General features: G+C 48.5%; 1 protein-coding gene across 1 annotated transcript; it reads right to left on the reverse strand.

Annotated features, from left to right (window-relative positions):
• Nucleotides 1–9,147: 9,147 nt before the first annotated feature.
• LOC118314555 (probable G-protein coupled receptor 21) lies at nt 9,148–11,889 on the reverse strand. The gene has a single exon (XM_035641084.2). It carries the CDS (start codon nt 11,767–11,769, stop codon nt 10,705–10,707), a length of 1,065 nt encoding a protein of 354 aa, XP_035496977.2. The 5' UTR covers nt 11,770–11,889; the 3' UTR covers nt 9,148–10,704.
• Nucleotides 11,890–18,166: the final 6,277 nt, after the last annotated feature.

The raw sequence follows: 18,166 nt of genomic DNA on the forward strand, positions 1-18,166 counted from the left end.
CTCCATGTTAGCAGATGTGACATATGGACCAAACAAAAGAAATCAAAGCAGACGTTAAAGCTGCAGTTTGGAATATTTAGAAGAACTTATTGACAGAAATTGAATATATTGTCCATAACTCTGTGCTCATATAAGAGTTAAATCTAGTTCCATGAGGTGGACCGACCTCCGTGTGAGTCTCCATGTTTCTACGTCGTGTTGAAAACGGTTGTTGAACTAAACGTCCAGAACACATCGCGTTCACGTTGAAATTTCAGACGCTGATGGAAACAGGAAATGGAACTAGCGGTGGGCCGCCATAAAGTGTCCCCTGTCGGTCGCTCAGAAAATTACAAAAATTACACACTGGCATTGACTTAGTATTTAATCTCCTCTCATGTAAATGTTTCTTGGTGTTTGGTGTGAACGCGTCACTGGACGCCTCCTCTGTGCCGTTTGAAAATGTCCTATTTTATAACATAAAGAATCACAAACGCGAGCGACGAGGAACCGACAGGAAGTGCTGTGAGGCTCAGTGGGAGTTGATTCCATTTCAGCAGAGGGACTTTCTGAAGGAGATTACATTACTGAACAATTTACACTGAGTGAAAGGAATCCATATGAACACACACACACACACACACACACACACACACTGTACTTCTGAAATCATTAGTCAATCAATCAGTTGATCCACCAACACAAAAAAATCCAAAAAAATGTCATCATCAATAGATTGTTTCAGTAATTTCTTTATCTATCTTCAGTTCTTTATCTTTGGTTTCAGCAAAACTGTGGTTGTGAATTATCTTCTACTTTCGATGATTGTATCATAAAAGGGTGACGCTCATTTCCGAGGAGCATCGTTCTGAGTAAACCATGTGATATTGTTTTCTGCAATAATCCAAAAGGCTGATGGAATAATCCCGTTGGCTTTTTTTCGAGGGTGATGCCAACTTCTGGGTTGACCCCCACGAACAATACCTCATTAATGAAATGATCAAATATATTTAAAACACACAGAGAGAGAGAGAGAGATGGAGAAGAATGACAGGAAGTCGGGATAATGAACACGGAGGGAAGCCGAGGAATTCCAACTCCAGAGTTTCCCACCACAGAAACTGCACTCGTGAAAAAGACAAACTGCCGTTTGTTCAGTTGGTGGAGAATCGACTCGAAGTGATCTTTTAATAATCTTTTGATTTTCACTTGAATAGTTTGAGCATCTGCGACATCGGTCGCCGCCTCTTGTAGAAAACAAAGATCTTGAAATCTCATTATTCACACATCTGGTTGTTTATCTCACGCGTGGACGAACAAGCTCCTTCGGTCAGTTTCTGGATTAGAGGCAACTTGGTCTTCAAGAAACTACAAGCTTCAGAGAACTTTGACCTCAAAGACGGAGAATCTCCACAGACATTTAGAAGAGAAAGGATTTGAGGATGAGACCTGGAAGACCTCAGAGCTCATGCGACCTGTTCCACCACGTTAACGGAAGTGAGAGAAGAAGATTCTTCCTCTGATGCCACGAGATTTCACAGAGGTCGGTCCAGTGGTTTTTGACTAATCCTGGTGACAGACAGACGAACGTGAATGAAAACACTCTGATCCAACTCAGGCTCCGCCTCCTTCACGGGCCACGGTTGACGACCGGTCGCGGCACGACGCCGCTGCTCGCCGCCGCTGCTCGCCGCCGCTGCTCGCCGCCGCTGCTCGCCGCCGCTGCTCGCCGCCGCTGCTCGCCGCCGCTGCTCGCCGCCACTTCCTCGATTTGAACGGCAAATAGGAAATCCGACGTAGACCAGAGCGTCTCATTTCGGACCGGTAGTCGCGGTCTACGTGGCCGAGCGAGGCGGGTGACCTCCGTCGGCCACGTGGTCCTTCAGCCAATCAGAGCAGAGCTGACGTTTATCGCCCGACATGAACGAGACGACCTGGACTCACTTTACTCTCGAACCTCTCTGATGCACCGGTCTGGGATCAGAGCAGCGTGGCCGACAGTACATCATCAGAACAGTTCACAGTGATCGTGACTCTAACCTCAGACCTCACGTGCCAATGATTTATGATTTCCATGATGCGGAGGAGCAACATTAACATCAGCGGCAGATATATGTATTTCTCTCGCAGCCACTTGTTCTTTGGCAACGATAGACATCAGTGTTTACTGTGTCTCTATTTCTGGTTATTGGAGGGTCGGACACACACACACACACACACACACACACACAGATTACATCATGGTAATTATTTCTATTTCTGTCAGTTGTGACTGTACTTGTGTCTGTGTGACCATGATGGAGGGGATGTTTCGGCTCAGGGTCACTTCAGTCATCAAATAATCCCAATCTTTCTGAATTCCGTATCAAAGTTTACCTTTTATTACTTGTAATAACAATTTAGAGATTCAGTTTGAATCTGTGATCGGCTGCTAAAAGCCAGAAACACTGTTAATACTACAAACACCACACGGCAGCTTTTTAGTGGCGGCGGCTTAATGAAGCAACGTTAACATGAATTAATTAAGCGAAAGTTGACGGACTGTTGTTCCAACCTGAAAACAAGGGAGCAGACGAAGACATGAAATATTGAGAGTTGATTGATATTGACTCTGATGCTGGAACATTTCCACACATCTGCTTGTCACAGAGACGACATCAGCTGTTCTCCAGCTGTGGGGACGACGGCGTCACACCCGACCTCCCTGCAGCCGAGGCCGAGAGGCCCAGAGAGAGACGGTCTCGTCCTCTTCACTTCCTGTGATGCCATCTCATAATAGAAGGAGGAGCCACGCCCACACAATTTGAAGTCTGGGATCGCGAGCGGTCCCAGATTCTGACCAAGGAGACGCAAATACAGATACGACCTCGACTAACAACATAAGACGCAGCTCGCGGTCTGTTATTCCCTCAGTGGAGGACGATCTACGATCTGACGGACGGAGCACAGGAGGTTTAACGGACAATAAATCAACGTGTTATTCCAGTTTGTCCTCAGTGTGTAACATGTTTAATGTTCAAACGACGCATCGGAGGTTTTGTATCACATTAGTCTGATGAAACTCCAACGTCCCACTGAACATGAACTCAACTCGTTACTTCTGCTTCTCAGAACCGTTTACACAAGTGCAGTCTTTATGTCTGTGGCGTACGCTTATCTGTGCATACATATCTGTGTGAGTGTGTGTGTGTGTGTGTGTGTGTGTGTGTGTGTGTGTTAGCAGTCAGGTGAGTCGTCCTGGCTCCAGCCTCATTTCCTCGGCTCTCAGAATAACCGGCAGCATGAAACAGGCTGTTTTCACTCTGATTACAGAAACAACCTCCACGTCCTTATCGCTCAGGATCCCCAGCACACTGCGTTACCACACACACACACACACACACACACACACACACACACACTCACACACACACACACACACACTCACACACACACACACACACACACACTCACACACACACACACACACACTCACACACACACACACACACACACACACACTCACACACACACACACTCACACACACACACACACACACACACTCACACACACACACACACACACACACTCACACACACACACACACACACACACACACTCACACACACACACACACACACACACTCACACACTCACACACACACTCACACACACACACACACACACACACACACACAGAAAATGCTTCTGAGAAAATGTACAGTGGACAAAGCAGATGTCTGATCACTGTACACAGGACTGAAAAGTAAATGTTACCAATAACAAGATTACTGTAATCTCATTAGCAGCTGGTAGCTATTAAATGTACTGTACAGACATTAAAAACACACACACACACACACACACACACACACTCACCAGACCATCTGCTATTATTGAATTTTAAGTGACAACTACTAAAGTTGCTGCCGTGACGTTTCTCGTTTAACGCCCGGCTGTTTACGGCACCAGCTGCTTCACGCCGGGCGAAGCTGCTCACACACCAGATCAGAAACGTTGATGATGAATTCCAACGCACGTCTACGAGTTAATTTGTTTGCGATGGAAAAACCAAAGCTCACACACCCGTCGGGAGGAAGAAGAAGACGCGTCCCACTCCAGGGGCCACGCATGACGTCCGTCGGCCCGAAGATCGTGACGGCCAAACCAAAATGAGACGGTCTGGGCCACTGCGGAGTTCCTATTCGTCCTCCGCCCCTACCGCTGTCGCCTAGCAACGGAGCAGCAGGTGAAGGGTCCTTTGTTGCTCTGGAATGGAAGGACGCATTTGAAGAAGCCTTCGGAATGCGACGGTCGAGTCGCGTCCGCTGTGACGCAGTCGGTCTACAAATGGAGCCTCCTAAAGTAGGCGGAGCCTGAAGTGTGACACAGCTACTGTGCTAAGTTTGGACATTCGACTTGTGACTTTGCATCAATTGCGCAAGAGTCTGAAGAAAGTGGAAAGTCACGTGAACAACTGACGGCAGGTCGTGATCGTCTGATTGGGTCCGACTCTAAAATAAGTCTCAGAAGTGAGATCAAGAGGTCAGATCTTCATTTCACAAACCCAGAGATCTCGACGCACGTTCGTCGCTCAATCCTGCCACGTAACATTAGTGCGTTCAAGAAGTTCTGCCCTCATGTCAAGAGACATCACGTTGGAAAGGATACTGTGTAGGAGGAGGCGAGACGGACTGTTCCAAGCCAAATACAAGTAGTCTCACCCACTTGAAACCCCCCTCCGCTCCGTCTCAGCTCTCAGCCCTGGTCCAAATTTGGCACTGTCGGTCTTTGTGAAAGAGGCATTTCCCCCGAGGGGAGGGAGGGGAGGGAGGGGGGGTCCAGTCTGACAACATCGTTGATTTTCCCACAGGAAAATAAAAACATACACTTTGACATAACATGTTGTTTGAAGCAGGGGGATCAGAGATGTGAGGCAAGAGGCTTCGTGGGATCCTGAGTCGCCCTCGGTTGGAGGTTCAGTAAGAAATCAGAAATGCTGTAGAATCACTTCTCTCCGGAAGTAAAGTCGGAAAAAAAAAACATGAGGCAGCAAAATGTTTCTTTGGCATCTGTGAGGAGAAGTGGAGTCTACATGAAGAGTCTCCTCCAAACAGGATCGGATGGATCTATTGAACACTGGTCCTGAAGATCCGTAGAGCTGCGGAGATTCGTGAATTGATCGACGGCGTGAAAATTAACCAGCGACTATTTGAAAAAATAGTTTCAGTCATGTTTCAGGTTCACCCCGCTATTGATTTTCTCTACATTTTACAATATCACGACATAAAGATTGAGATTCAGGGACAATAAGGATCATTTGATTCAAGCATCATTAAGGCGCCATCTGGTGGGAAAGTGTCAAACAGCCGACTGAGCGACGACAGGGGACACTTTATGGTGTCGCACCGCCGATTCCATTTCCGTTCACCAGCAGGGTCTGAAAGTTCTGCGTGAACGCGACGTGTTCTGGAACCGTTTAGTTCAACAGCCGTATTCAACACGACGTAGAAACACGGAGACTCACTCGGAGGTCCAAATACAACCATGAATCAGCACTCTGACGTCTCGTCATGGTCCAAACCTTGTGTCAGAGGCGTAAATCCCGAAACCCAGTTACATCATCACATCTTCTCTTCAAATCAACATTCTGCGTCCACGTCGTCTCTCGGTTGCGTCGACGCCGTGTGTTTGACGGACCTCGCCGGGACAATGACACATTGTAGGCTACGGGGCGTTCGCTGTCCTCTCTCCCGGTCGTTAACTTTCATGTGAGCCCAATCAGCTGCATCGAACACAAACACGTCTCGTCATGTGAGCGCGGCGGGGGAACGGCACCGCACCGCGGTCATGTGGGCCAAATAAAGCAGGACACGGAGCCAGAGGAGGGATTGTTACAGTTCCACCATCATCAGCAGGGGGGAAATAAAAACGATGTAATCCCAAAGATTAACCTGCCCAGTTTTTATTTTCACACATTTGATTTCATCATTTTTTGGCTGGGTAAAAATTAAACTGAGTGTGGAAAGTATAACAGAACGCTGCTGTGCTGACGGAGCGCGTTCTGTGAAATCATTTCATCCAATAAACTGAGGGAGATTTAACCAATCGAATCCATCAACAAACTCGGCCTTTGTGCGGACGAGTCGATTTGCCAACGTGAGAGTTGTTGCTCAGTCACACCCACTTTCATAAAGGCAAAAGAGTTCGTCGAGTTCAACATCCATATAATTTATGCAGTCCTCAGAACAAGCGGTTATGAGGTTATGAAACCGTGAGATTTATTTTCTTGTGGGTTGATTGTGATTAATTTGTGGTTCAGGAGTTTGTTCTTGTCCAACGTTCCTGAGCGACAATCAATTGTGATGTAAAGTTGCGACCACTTGCGATTTGCGTGTAAGATTAAAAAACATAACTCCTTTTTTTGTTTGTTTTATCCATAAAATTATCAAGTCTTTAAAAACTAATTCAAACAACACTGGCAAAGTGGCGTCTGAAAGATTTGAAACACAGAAACGACGAGACGCAGACGAGGGCCAACTATAGGCCGTAAGTAAAGACGGACGCCAGGACAGCTCCCAAAAAGGTGAGGCCAAATCATCACGATCGCCCCCTGGTGTCTGGCTGCAGTACAGGTCATAAGCCCCGCCCCCCTCCATGATAGCAGATGGGACATGGACCAAACTAAAACAATCAAAGTAGACGTTAAGTAAATGTTTCCAAAGATGAGGTTCATCTTTATGATCGGTTTGCTTTTCATTAGTTATTTGATGATATGAAAAAAAACGGGGCTGAGAGTCACGATTGACAGCTGACACTGACTCGTGATTGGTTAAGAGTTCAGATCATTTGGCCCTTTTCATTTATATTTTACTTCTATCGCTGATTTGAGGGACGGAGCAGAGAGCAGCATCACGCTGCTGTCGAGGAAAACTAAAAAACAACTTTGCGTGTCCCGCTCCGATTGAATAACTTCACGAAACGTAACCGATTTTAGGTAATTCTGTTTTACAGTCACAGGAGAAGATCACAAACAGGCCACGGAGGTTTTCTTCAGGTCATTCTTGTTTTCTAATGTTCATGTGTTACACAAGAGCAGTTGTGACGCTCAGACGAGGAGAACAGTCAGTCAATTGATCCGGGGACGTAGCACGAGACAAGAAATGTTCACCCAGACTGAACCAGAATCGTGCAAGTGAACTGTTTCACAACGGAATCGAGCAGCAACACGTCAACATCTCGCAGGAAATTACACGTTTACAGAACAAAGAGGAGGTGCAGCAGGAGCGTCGGAGGTTCGATTCCCCTGCGGGCAGCTGGTGTGTCTCTGGTCCTACAGCTGAACCCTGACCTCAGTCTGACCTCTGACCCCCTGTGCTGAAAATGTTTGTGTCTCTCTCGGGGCGAAACCAATCCATCACAACGTCGTGGCAACAGCTCCTCTTCAAGACAATGATGAGAAACATGAAAAAAATCTATTCAAATTCATTTTTAATGTGAACATCTACAATATCAGGACGACGCAGCAAACTCTGAGGGACCGAAGAAAACCATGTGATACGACTGAAAGTTACTCAGTGGATCTCGTGAACTTTCAATCACAACATTTTTCAAAATTTTTAGACGTAACTCTCGTTGTTATAGAACGCTCACGCGTAAAAATAAATGTATGTTTTTCTTTTCTTTTTTATATTGAAATTCTACCTGGAGTATAGATAATATTTAAAACAAATTGAATACAACATGTAAACATCACTCAATGACTTAATACACAGTATGACAGAGTGGGTACAGAAAAGATTAAGATGAGATATAAATCTGTTGAACGTGTTCAGGCTGCTTTTATGTCTTTTAAATTTTATCCATAAAATCAAATTTGTTTGCATAAACTAAACTAAATACTTAAAATGTGCAATCTGCCATCGTCTCCCTAAATCTGTAGGGATCTTAATATAACAATACATAAACCGTAATAAAGATGGACGACACGAACGCTCCCCAAAAGTGAAGCCAAAATCGATTGATCGCCCCCTGGTGGCCTGCTGCAGTATAGGTCATGAACCACGCCCCCACATAAAAATCAGTTGGCTTTTAATTAGCTATTCGATGGTATCAAAACTCGTAACTGGTCGGCGGGCACAAGATGGCCGCGCCCGTATCCAACACACTTTTGCTTGATTTTTGTAAAAATGAAGTAAAAGGGTTTTTTGCTGTAGCTCTCCATTATCCACAATTTGTTACTAACTACTAAATTTCATAACTTACATACATTAAAATATGTCGATTGAACACGACTACAATAAATACATTTAGTGGACACAAGATGATTTGTCAATTTCTGCTCCTCTGCTAAGCTAGGCTAGTCAAACGTTTAGCAACATTGGTTTAGCAGGTTTTAGTTTGTCTCCATCGTGATTGACTTTTCCGTTGAACTTTTGCCTTAGTTATGTTGTATATCAACTTATTATTATTCATTTGCAGATGAGAGTTGAAGGGGAAAAAGCAAATAAGTCGCCCAGTTTCAGCTACGGCTAGCTGTGTCATCTGTTAGCTTGAACCTGATTTAGCTTTTTAGCTTTAGCCGTCTAGTTCTTCTAGTTACTCTGTGAAAAATATTACAGGAAGTGTGACGGCAGCGTTTTTAGCCTCTGGGGGAAATTCTGGTGCATTTGCAGTCACAACTTCTGTCTCAATATGTGAACTTTCCCTGTCAAATAATCCATAAACACAAACTACAGGAGATTAGCAAAAAACTCTCATTTGAAATGCTTCAAAATTCACATGCTGTTGTCAGGGAAATTATACATTTTTCGTAGCATTCAATATATTTTAATAATTAAACTGGTCTAAACTGTTAAAAAAAATCATATTTTTGTCAATTTTCACCAAATATGAAGATAAGATCAAATCACATTTAAAGCACAAAGTTAAGTATCCCCAGTAGCTTACTTTTCAAACCCAAAGGCCCTTCTGTTTGAAAATTACACACATTTTTATTGATTATCAAAACAGTTATTCTTTCTACGTTAGCCCAATAGTCAATTCTTAGAGCCAAGTTCCGAACCGTGTAAAACATCCCCGGACATGTAAATATGCCTTTCATAGACATATCAGCATCCGTGTTTGTGTGCAAATATCAAAACTTTACATTTTTACTGAACAAAAAAAAAAAGCAGAAAAGATGCATATTCATGTTTTTATTTTATTTTCTCAAGTTCTATACATTTGGTTGTTTTTGTGTTTTCTTTTCATTCATAAAAAAAGTTCATGGTTAAACAGTCAAAATGTTAAGCCCCAATTAAATGTCTTCGTCATAAGGGTTTGATAACTACATCTTAGGAACCATTGTAAAAACAAATCCATATCGGCCGAGCTCTAGTCCATATTCTTAAACGGTTGTATCATGAACTTTATGAAGGAGCCAGTTTCTACAGTGTCTCTATGTAAGATTCAGGAGCAAGACGCTCTCAGAAAAGTCATTTCACTGGGACTTAAAAAACAAACTCCACGTCCTAAATCTAAAATTTTAAAGTCTTAAATCTTCCTGTGGTAAATAAAGAAACACTTTTCCTTCTTCTGAACACTGTCAAATAAGCAGTTTCCATCTCAGACCTCTTAGCCGTGACAAATAAATTAAAAAGAAGAAGCACAACACATTAATAATCCTGGCGGTTCTACTTTACGCCAGTGGGCAAAACCCCCCAGAGGTCCCGCTTCGCCGCTGTTTAAATATTTAAACTCTGAAGTGTATGTACATGAAGCCAAACAAGCCACAAGCTGCTCAGTGGTTCTCAGAAAAGTGCCTCTCACACGCTTTGAGGTCGGTGGTCGTAAAAGGGCGAAAGTGACGACTCCTCCCTTTCACTTTCTACTCGAGCTGAGCAGCCGTCAGCGACGACGAGCTCTGAAAGGTCAAAGACGACGAGGGAGTTAAGTGTTTGCATCGAGACCCGCGTGGACGTGATCATGTGAGTCTCAAAGACCGACACATTTCTGCTGATAACCCTGAGGACGAAACGCAAAGAGCATGAAACTCTTCCAAATAAATAAAACCTTCTTGTCTCGATGACGCTCCGCCCGACAGCCGGCTGGAGAACTTCCCCCGCGGTGTCAGCGGCCATCTTTAGAAAGCAGAGCTAATTCTTGAATCAACGTTTCCGCCTGAAACCCGAGACTTTGTGAACATACTTGGAGCTTCCCGCCACAAACGAGATGGAATCCTTCTCCAGAACAAACCTCAAAATCTTCTCTCAGCTCAACATCTGTCATATCTCACACGCACCGAATCAATGACTGACAACAGATCAGCAGGTTCCAGTGTTGAACGTTTTAAATTCAAACCACGACAATTTGCATTTGTTGTTTTCGGGGTTTTGGGTTTTTTTGCATTTCAGTAAATTGCACAAAACAAGTCGCGTCTGGGAGTTCATGAGTCGGTGCCCAACAGGATTGTTCATCGAATAACATAACGTGAATCTTTCCTACAGTCCACTTTGTTCATCGGCATCAAACTTCTCGTCCTCAGTCCGTCGACTTCCCAGTTTACTCTTTTCCCGCAAAACCGGCCTCTGAAGCGGCCGACAGGCGTCCGCACGGGCACCTCGCCATGCGCCGAGCAGCAGCAGGACCCCAACACGTCTCACCGTGGGGTCCACAAACACCGGTGTGGCGCCACGCAGCTGAGTGCACACACAGAGCGCCGCGCCTCCAAAGGGACCAAAACCCGAATCCTTGGTCGTCAGGGCTCATACTTGGCATCGAGCGTCCGACCGAGGGCTGACGGGCACCGGAGCCTTCTTGGCGTCGGTGCAGCCGAGGCAGGAGGGAAACAGCGGGCTGAAGAGGCGGCCGAGGCCTTTGCGGAACACGCTGTTCGACAGGCTGTAGATGAGGCAGTTGCAGAAGCTGTTGCTGATCGCCAGCCACGTCGTGAGGAAGGACGCCACCTTGTGTTGGTAGAGTCCGGCACTCTCCAGGAGGAAGTAGAGGATGTACGGCATCCACAGCACGTAGAAGACGCTGGTGATGCGGAACAGCACCATGGCGTAGCGCTTGTCCGGGCAGCCCTCCGCGCGCTCCCCGCGCTCGCCCTCCGTCGGCGAGCTGAAGCGAGCGTGGCGCTGCGTGATCTCCTTGGTGTGCTGCCGGCAGATCCGGAAGATACTCCCGTAGGTGAAGCAGACGATGAGCGCCGCCGGCGCGTAGAGCAGCGCCACGATGAAGGAGCTGAACGCCGGCCGCGTCTTCCACGAGTCGGCGCACCAACGGAATATGTCCCCGTGGTAGCCGGGCTTCCCCCAGCCGAAGAAGGACGGCAGGAAGATCAGAGCGGAGTAGACCCAGACGAGGACGATGCACGCCCGGAGCCGGCAGGGCGTCACCAGCGTGGCGTACGACAGCGGGCGGGTGATGGCGATGTAGCGGTCCACGCTGATGCACGCCAGCGACGCCATGGAGACGCTCTTCAGCACCGAGACCATGTAGCCGAACGCCTTGCAGGTGAACTCCTCGTTCAGGCCCCGGAGGTAGTGGAGGAGGGACAGCGAGGGCACCAGGCAGCTGACGCCCACCAGCAGGTCGGCGTACGCCATGGTCTGGATGAAGTGGCTGGTGGTGTGGTGGTGCAGCAGCGGCGCGCAGTGGAACACGAAGATCACCACCAGGTTGCCGGCGATGATGAGCACGGTGAGGAAGAGGATGACGACCACCTCCACCACGCAGGTGTCCAGGCGGTGGGAGTAGCCTGCGGCGCCCAGCAGGCAGAAGGGCGGAGAGCTGCTGCTTTGGTTGACATCAGAGGAAGAGTTCATGTTTGGACTCGAGGAGGGAGGAAGAGGAGGAGGAGGAAGGAGGAAGAGGAGGAGGAGGAGGGGGAAGGAGGAAGAGGAGGAGGAGGAGGAGGAGGAGGAGGAGGAGGAGGAGGAGGAGGAAGGAGGAAGTGGAGGAGGAGGAGGAGGGAGCAAGAGGAGGAGGAAGAGGAGGAGGAGGAGGAGGAGGAGGAGGAGGAGGAAGAGGAGGAGGAGGAGGAGGAGGAAGGAGGGAGCAAGAGGAGGAGGAGGAGGAGGAGGAGGAGGAGGAGGAAGGAGGAAGTGGAGGAGGAGGAGGAGGGAGCAAGAGGAGGAGGAAGAGGAGGAGGAGGAGGAGGAGGAAGAGGAGGAGGAGGAGGAGGAGGAGGAGGAAGAGGAGGAGGAGGAGGAGGAGGAAGGAGGAAGTGGAGGAGGAGGAGGAGGGAGCAAGAGGAGGAGGAAGAGGAGGAGGAGGAGGAGGAGGAGGAGGAGGAGGAAGGAGGGAGCAAGAGGAGGAGGAGGAAGAGGAGGAGGAGGAGGAGGAGGAAGGAGGGAGCAAGAGGAGGAGGAGGAGGAGGAAGAGGAGGAGGAGGAGGAGGAGGAGGAAGGAGGAAGAGGAGGAGGAGGAGGAAGAGGAGGAGGAAGGAGGAAGAGGAGGAGGAGGAGGAGGAAGGAGGAAGAGGAGGAGGAGGAGGAAGAGGAGGAGGAGGCAGTTTCAGCTCAACTCAACCATCATCCCGTTAATCCTGAAGTTGCTCGTCCCGTCTTCTGCTCCAAAAAACAAAGCCCGTCTCCTGTTCCCGCTCTGAGCCGGCACCTCGTCCTCCTCAGCGGGCGGAGAGCCCATCCCCGACGGGGCAGCAGTCCACCACGCAGTCACACTCTGCCGCTGCTGAGGAATCGGTGCACGTGCGAGAGGCACAAAAGATAATAAATAAATCCCCCGACGTAGAACAAGAGGTGCCAGTGTGATGCTGCAGCGCCCGGCGTCCTCACTTCACAGCTGTTTATCATAGCCCCCCCCCCCCCCCGCCGCCTCCTCCACTACAGGTCCCGAGGGGCTGTGAGCACTCTGCTCCGGTACGCAGACTCCAACAGACAGAAAAGAAAGAAGCAGGCCTCCACTTGGAACTCGTGGAGTTTCCGGTAAAGCAGAAGGTCCCGGTCGAGAACTCCTCCACGCCGACGTCACATCTGGAAGGGAAGCAGCCGCCTCGTCCACAGTCCAGTGATGAACACACACACGCACACACACACACACACACACTCACACACACTCACACACACTCAGAGCATCCAGAGCAGGGAAAGTCCCGTGGACAAGACGAGGCGAGCGTCTCCAGAGCTGATGGGTAACGACACCGGGATCCTCAGCCGGCTGGCTGTCAATGTGTGTGTGTGTGTGTGTGTGTGTGAGAAGTGGCAGCGAGTGTGTGTGTGTGTGTGTGTGTGTGTGTGTGTGTGTGTGTGTGAGTGAGAGAGAGAGTCAGGCAGTGAACTGACTCTCGTCTCTGCTGTAGTAGCAGTGTAGTGATGATGCAGCACTGCTTCCCTCTCCTCCCCCTGCTCTCCCCCTGCTCTCCCCCTGCTCTCTCTCTCTCTCTCTCTCTCTCTCACACACATGTTTTCCTCTCCTCCCTCTCTCACACTCCCCTCCTCTTCCTCCCTCCGCCCGTCTGAATGTCACTGTACCAATCAAAAACCATGTGGATGTTGGAAGTTCGTTGGAAAAACCAGACTGTTTATGAAACTGGACGTTCGGTCACCGGGTCGGAACAATTCAAGCCTGAAGCCTGTATTCTGAGTGCTGACCAGCAGAGGGCGACTCTATGAGAACGTGACTCTACTTCTCACTTGATCAGTTAAATCAGAAATGAAATCAGTTTTATTAAATTTGGTGGTTTTATTAATTCATTCGTCGCCGTGCCGCGGCTGTTATTTCCTCTCGTCCCTTTTTCTTCCTCCTCCATCGTCCGTCCCCCCCCCCACACACACACACGTCTCAGCATCCCTCCATCCTTCATCTCCACGGCCCCTCCTCCTCCAACGTCTCAGCCAATAGGCAGCGAGCGGGTTTCCCCTTCTCGACCAGTCACGCCCAACCACGTGCCCACACATCCACACACACACACACACACACCCTCCCCGACGGGCTTCCCTGGCGTATGGACGGTACCCGTGCAAATGGCAACACACACACACACACACACACACACACACCACACACACACACACAGGAGAATAATGTGAGGCCGTTCTTTTGAGGAGAAATCCTGCTGCTGCTGCCGGCGAGCGACGGGAGATGGAAGGAAGATGAAGGACAGACGAGAGGAGGAGGAGGAGGAGGGAGGGAGGAGGAAAAGGTGAAGATGAGAAAAAACACCCTGGTGGGTGCAGTAACACACACACACACACACACACACACACACACACACACACACACACTGATGCCACCTGCAGAGCGACTGTCAGGGAGCAGGAGGCAGCGTTGATGAAACATTTAAAGGGTCAGTTCACACAAATTGCAATACAAAGACATCTCTCTCTGGCTGCGTCTCGTCACGTAGCTCGCGTTGGTTCTTTGGTCTTCCACTTGCAACCTGGAGCACGACGGCAAAAATCAAGACGCTTCCCCAAATCATTGATATAGAAAATGGCCGAATTCCTCTGCAGGGAGTCGTTAGGGAATTAAAGAAGGCACTCCGATTGGTTGATGGCATTTTATGCCCAAAACACGCCCCTGATTCATTCAGTACGACCCATTCGAACGATGCAACGCAGGTCAACGAGTTCATTCAAATCGAGCGGGAATTGTGGTCGATATCTCAGGGATGAATATGAGTCGTGGAGAACTCTGCCTCGACTGTCACAGAACATGGCGGACGTCCATCACGAGACAAAACACGTCAACACACCTTTTCCCACCGTTTACAAAAAGGAGACGGCACCGTCATCCCAACCAGCAGGGTCAGCTGCCTGTTGCCATGGTGACTGACTTCCAACCCCCCCAACAAATACATTATCATATTGTATATTATTCTGAACGCTATTCAATCTGTGGCTTGTTGCTTAACAGCAGTATTTTCACACCCACCATTGTCTTTTGTCCTTAATACCATGAAATAAAAAATGGAAAAAAAACAAAGTTCTATAACAGTTTGCGTCACGACCAAAACGGTGTTGACTGCTGATTCACCACATTAAACCAGAGCCCAGAGCATCTGTGTGATATGAACTCTTTTTTCATTTTTATTTTTGTGGGGGGGTGGTTGTCATGTTGGTGAGAGCGTGTTTCCCTTCCAGGCCGGTCGAACAGAGGCGTCTTTCACACACTGGCTCTGTAACCATATGGTGGAGAAGCGAGGTGTGGAGGAAGTCCACGCTTTTATCGTCCAGGTCGAGGGTCACATCTGGCCAGAGTTATGAGGCCAAAGGTCGAGGCGGCGACTCCGGTGGTCCTGTAAGACTTGTTATCACCCCGTTACCGAGGCAACGCAGCGCTCTGGGTACACAGCAGGCTGCGTGCCGGTCGGCCGGCGGCGAACCACCTTGTGACTGCACGTCTGGAGAGAAGAAGAAGAGCTTGTGATGCCGTGGTTCAAGTCCCGGGAGGCAACATGTGTGGAAGACTGTTACAAAAACAGGGTGAGGACGAGAGGGTCAGACGGCGTTTTCACCGGGTCCGAACCAACACAACCGTTCATTCATTTGATCTGGTAGGTTCTGGTTGTTGCGACACACTAGTGAACCTTACGTTACAAACCTGCGTCCTGTCGTCATCGTTCTTTTTCTTCTTCTATGACACATCGCTGCCTCAACTTTCTGTCATTGATCAGAAAGTCCGGACCATCCAAACAATAGTTTTCATGCCGCTAACAAACCGAACCATGATTCAGTTTGATCGGGACCAAGACCTCCTCTTTTGGTCGGACCAGAATTTGGTCCGTTGGTCCGAGGAACCTTTCACACCTGTTACAACGCTCCATGACAACATTCTGTAACATCGCTCCACGACAACGTTCTGTAACAACGCTCCGTGACAACGTTCCGTAACAACGCTCCGTGACAACGTTCTGTAACATCGCTCCACGACAACGTTCTGTAACAACGCTCCACGACAACGTTCTGTAACAACGCTCTACGACAACGTTCTGTAACATCGCTCCACGACAACGTTCTGTAACAACGCTCCGTGACAACGTTCCATAACAACGCTCCGTAACAACGTTCTGTAACAACGCTCCGTAACAACGCTCCGTAACAACGTTCTGTAACAACACTCTGTAACAACGTTCTGTAACAACGCTCCATAACAACGCTCCGTAACATCGTTCCGTAACAACGCTCCGTAACAACGCTCCGTAACATCGTTCTGTAACATCGTTCCATAACAACGCTCCGTAACAACGCTCCGTAACAACGCTCCGTAACAACGCTCCGTGACAACGCTCCGTGACAACGCTCCTTGACAACGCTCCGTGACAACGTTCTGTAACATCGCTCCACGACAACGTTCTGTAACAACGCTCCACGACAACGTTCTGTAACAACGCTCCGTGACAACGTTCCGTAACAACGCTCCGTGACAACGTTCTGTGACAACGCTCCGTAACAACGCTTCACGACAACGTTCTGTAACAACGCTCCGTGACAACGTTCTGTGACAACGCTCCGTAACAACGCTTCACGACAACGTTCTGTAACAACGCTCCGTGACAACGCTCCGTAACATCGCTCCACGACAACGTTCTGTAACAACGCTCCGTGACAACGTTCCGTAACAACGCTCCGTGACAACGTTCCGTGACAACGCTCCGTAACAACGCTCCATGACAACGTTCTGTAACATCGCTCTATGACAACGTTCTGTAACAACGCTCCATGACAACGTTCTGTAACAACGCTCCATGACAACGTTCTGTAACAACGCTCCATGACAACGTTCTGTAACATCATTCCGTAACATCGCTCCACGACAACGTTCCGTAACAACGCTCCGTGACAACGTTCTGTAACATCGCTCCATGACAACGTTCTGTAACATCGCTCTATGACAACGTTCCGTAACAACGCTCCGTGACAACGTTCTGTAACATCGCTCCACGACAACGTTCTGTAACAACGCTCCACGACAACGTTCTGTAACAACGCTCTACGACAACGTTCTGTAACATCGCTCCACGACAACGTTCTGTAACAACGCTCCGTGACAACGTTCCATAACAACGCTCCGTAACAACGTTCTGTAACAACGCTCCGTAACAACGCTCCGTAACAACGTTCTGTAACAACACTCTGTAACAACGTTCTGTAACAACGCTCCATAACAACGCTCCGTAACATCGTTCCGTAACAACGCTCCGTAACAACGCTCCGTAACATCGTTCTGTAACATCGTTCCATAACAACGCTCCGTAACAACGCTCCGTAACAACGCTCCGTAACAACGCTCCGTGACAACGCTCCGTGACAACGCTCCTTGACAACGCTCCGTGACAACGTTCTGTAACATCGCTCCACGACAACGTTCTGTAACAACGCTCCACGACAACGTTCTGTAACAACGCTCCGTGACAACGTTCCGTAACAACGCTCCGTGACAACGTTCTGTGACAACGCTCCGTAACAACGCTTCACGACAACGTTCTGTAACAACGCTCCGTGACAACGTTCTGTGACAACGCTCCGTAACAACGCTTCACGACAACGTTCTGTAACAACGCTCCGTGACAACGCTCCGTAACATCGCTCCACGACAACGTTCTGTAACAACGCTCCGTGACAACGTTCCGTAACAACGCTCCGTGACAACGTTCCGTGACAACGCTCCGTAACAACGCTCCATGACAACGTTCTGTAACATCGCTCTATGACAACGTTCTGTAACAACGCTCCATGACAACGTTCTGTAACAACGCTCCATGACAACGTTCTGTAACAACGCTCCATGACAACGTTCTGTAACATCATTCCGTAACATCGCTCCACGACAACGTTCTGTAACAACGCTCCGTGACAACGTTCCATAACAACGCTCCGTAACAACGTTCTGTAACAACGCTCTGTAACAACGCTCCGTAACAACGTTCTGTAACAACGCTCTGTAACAACGTTCTGTAACAACGCTCCATAACAATGCTCCGTAACATCGTTCCGTAACAACGCTCCGTAACAACGCTCCGTAACATCGTTCTGTAACATCGTTCCATAACAACGCTCCGTAACAATGCTCCGTAACAACGCTCCGTAACAACGCTCCGTAACAACGCTCCGTGACAACGCTCCGTGACAACGCTCCGTGACAATGCTCAGTTTTGACCAGTGGACTCAGTGTTTTATTTGTGTTCAGCTCTTCTCTGGAGAAACAATCTCCATCCAGCAGGGAATGTTTTTCTGATGTCAGCTTTTATAAAGGTTATTG

The sequence above is a fragment of the Scophthalmus maximus genome, chromosome 19, assembly GCF_022379125.1.
Source record: "Scophthalmus maximus strain ysfricsl-2021 chromosome 19, ASM2237912v1, whole genome shotgun sequence".
In the NCBI taxonomy this organism is placed as follows: Eukaryota; Metazoa; Chordata; class Actinopteri; order Pleuronectiformes; family Scophthalmidae; genus Scophthalmus; species Scophthalmus maximus.

Excerpts from the sequence above, each read along its gene's own strand:
- LOC118314555 (XM_035641084.2), bottom strand. The coding sequence starts at position 11,769 with ATGAACTCTTCCTCTGATGTCAACCAAAGCAGCAGCTCTCCGCCCTTC.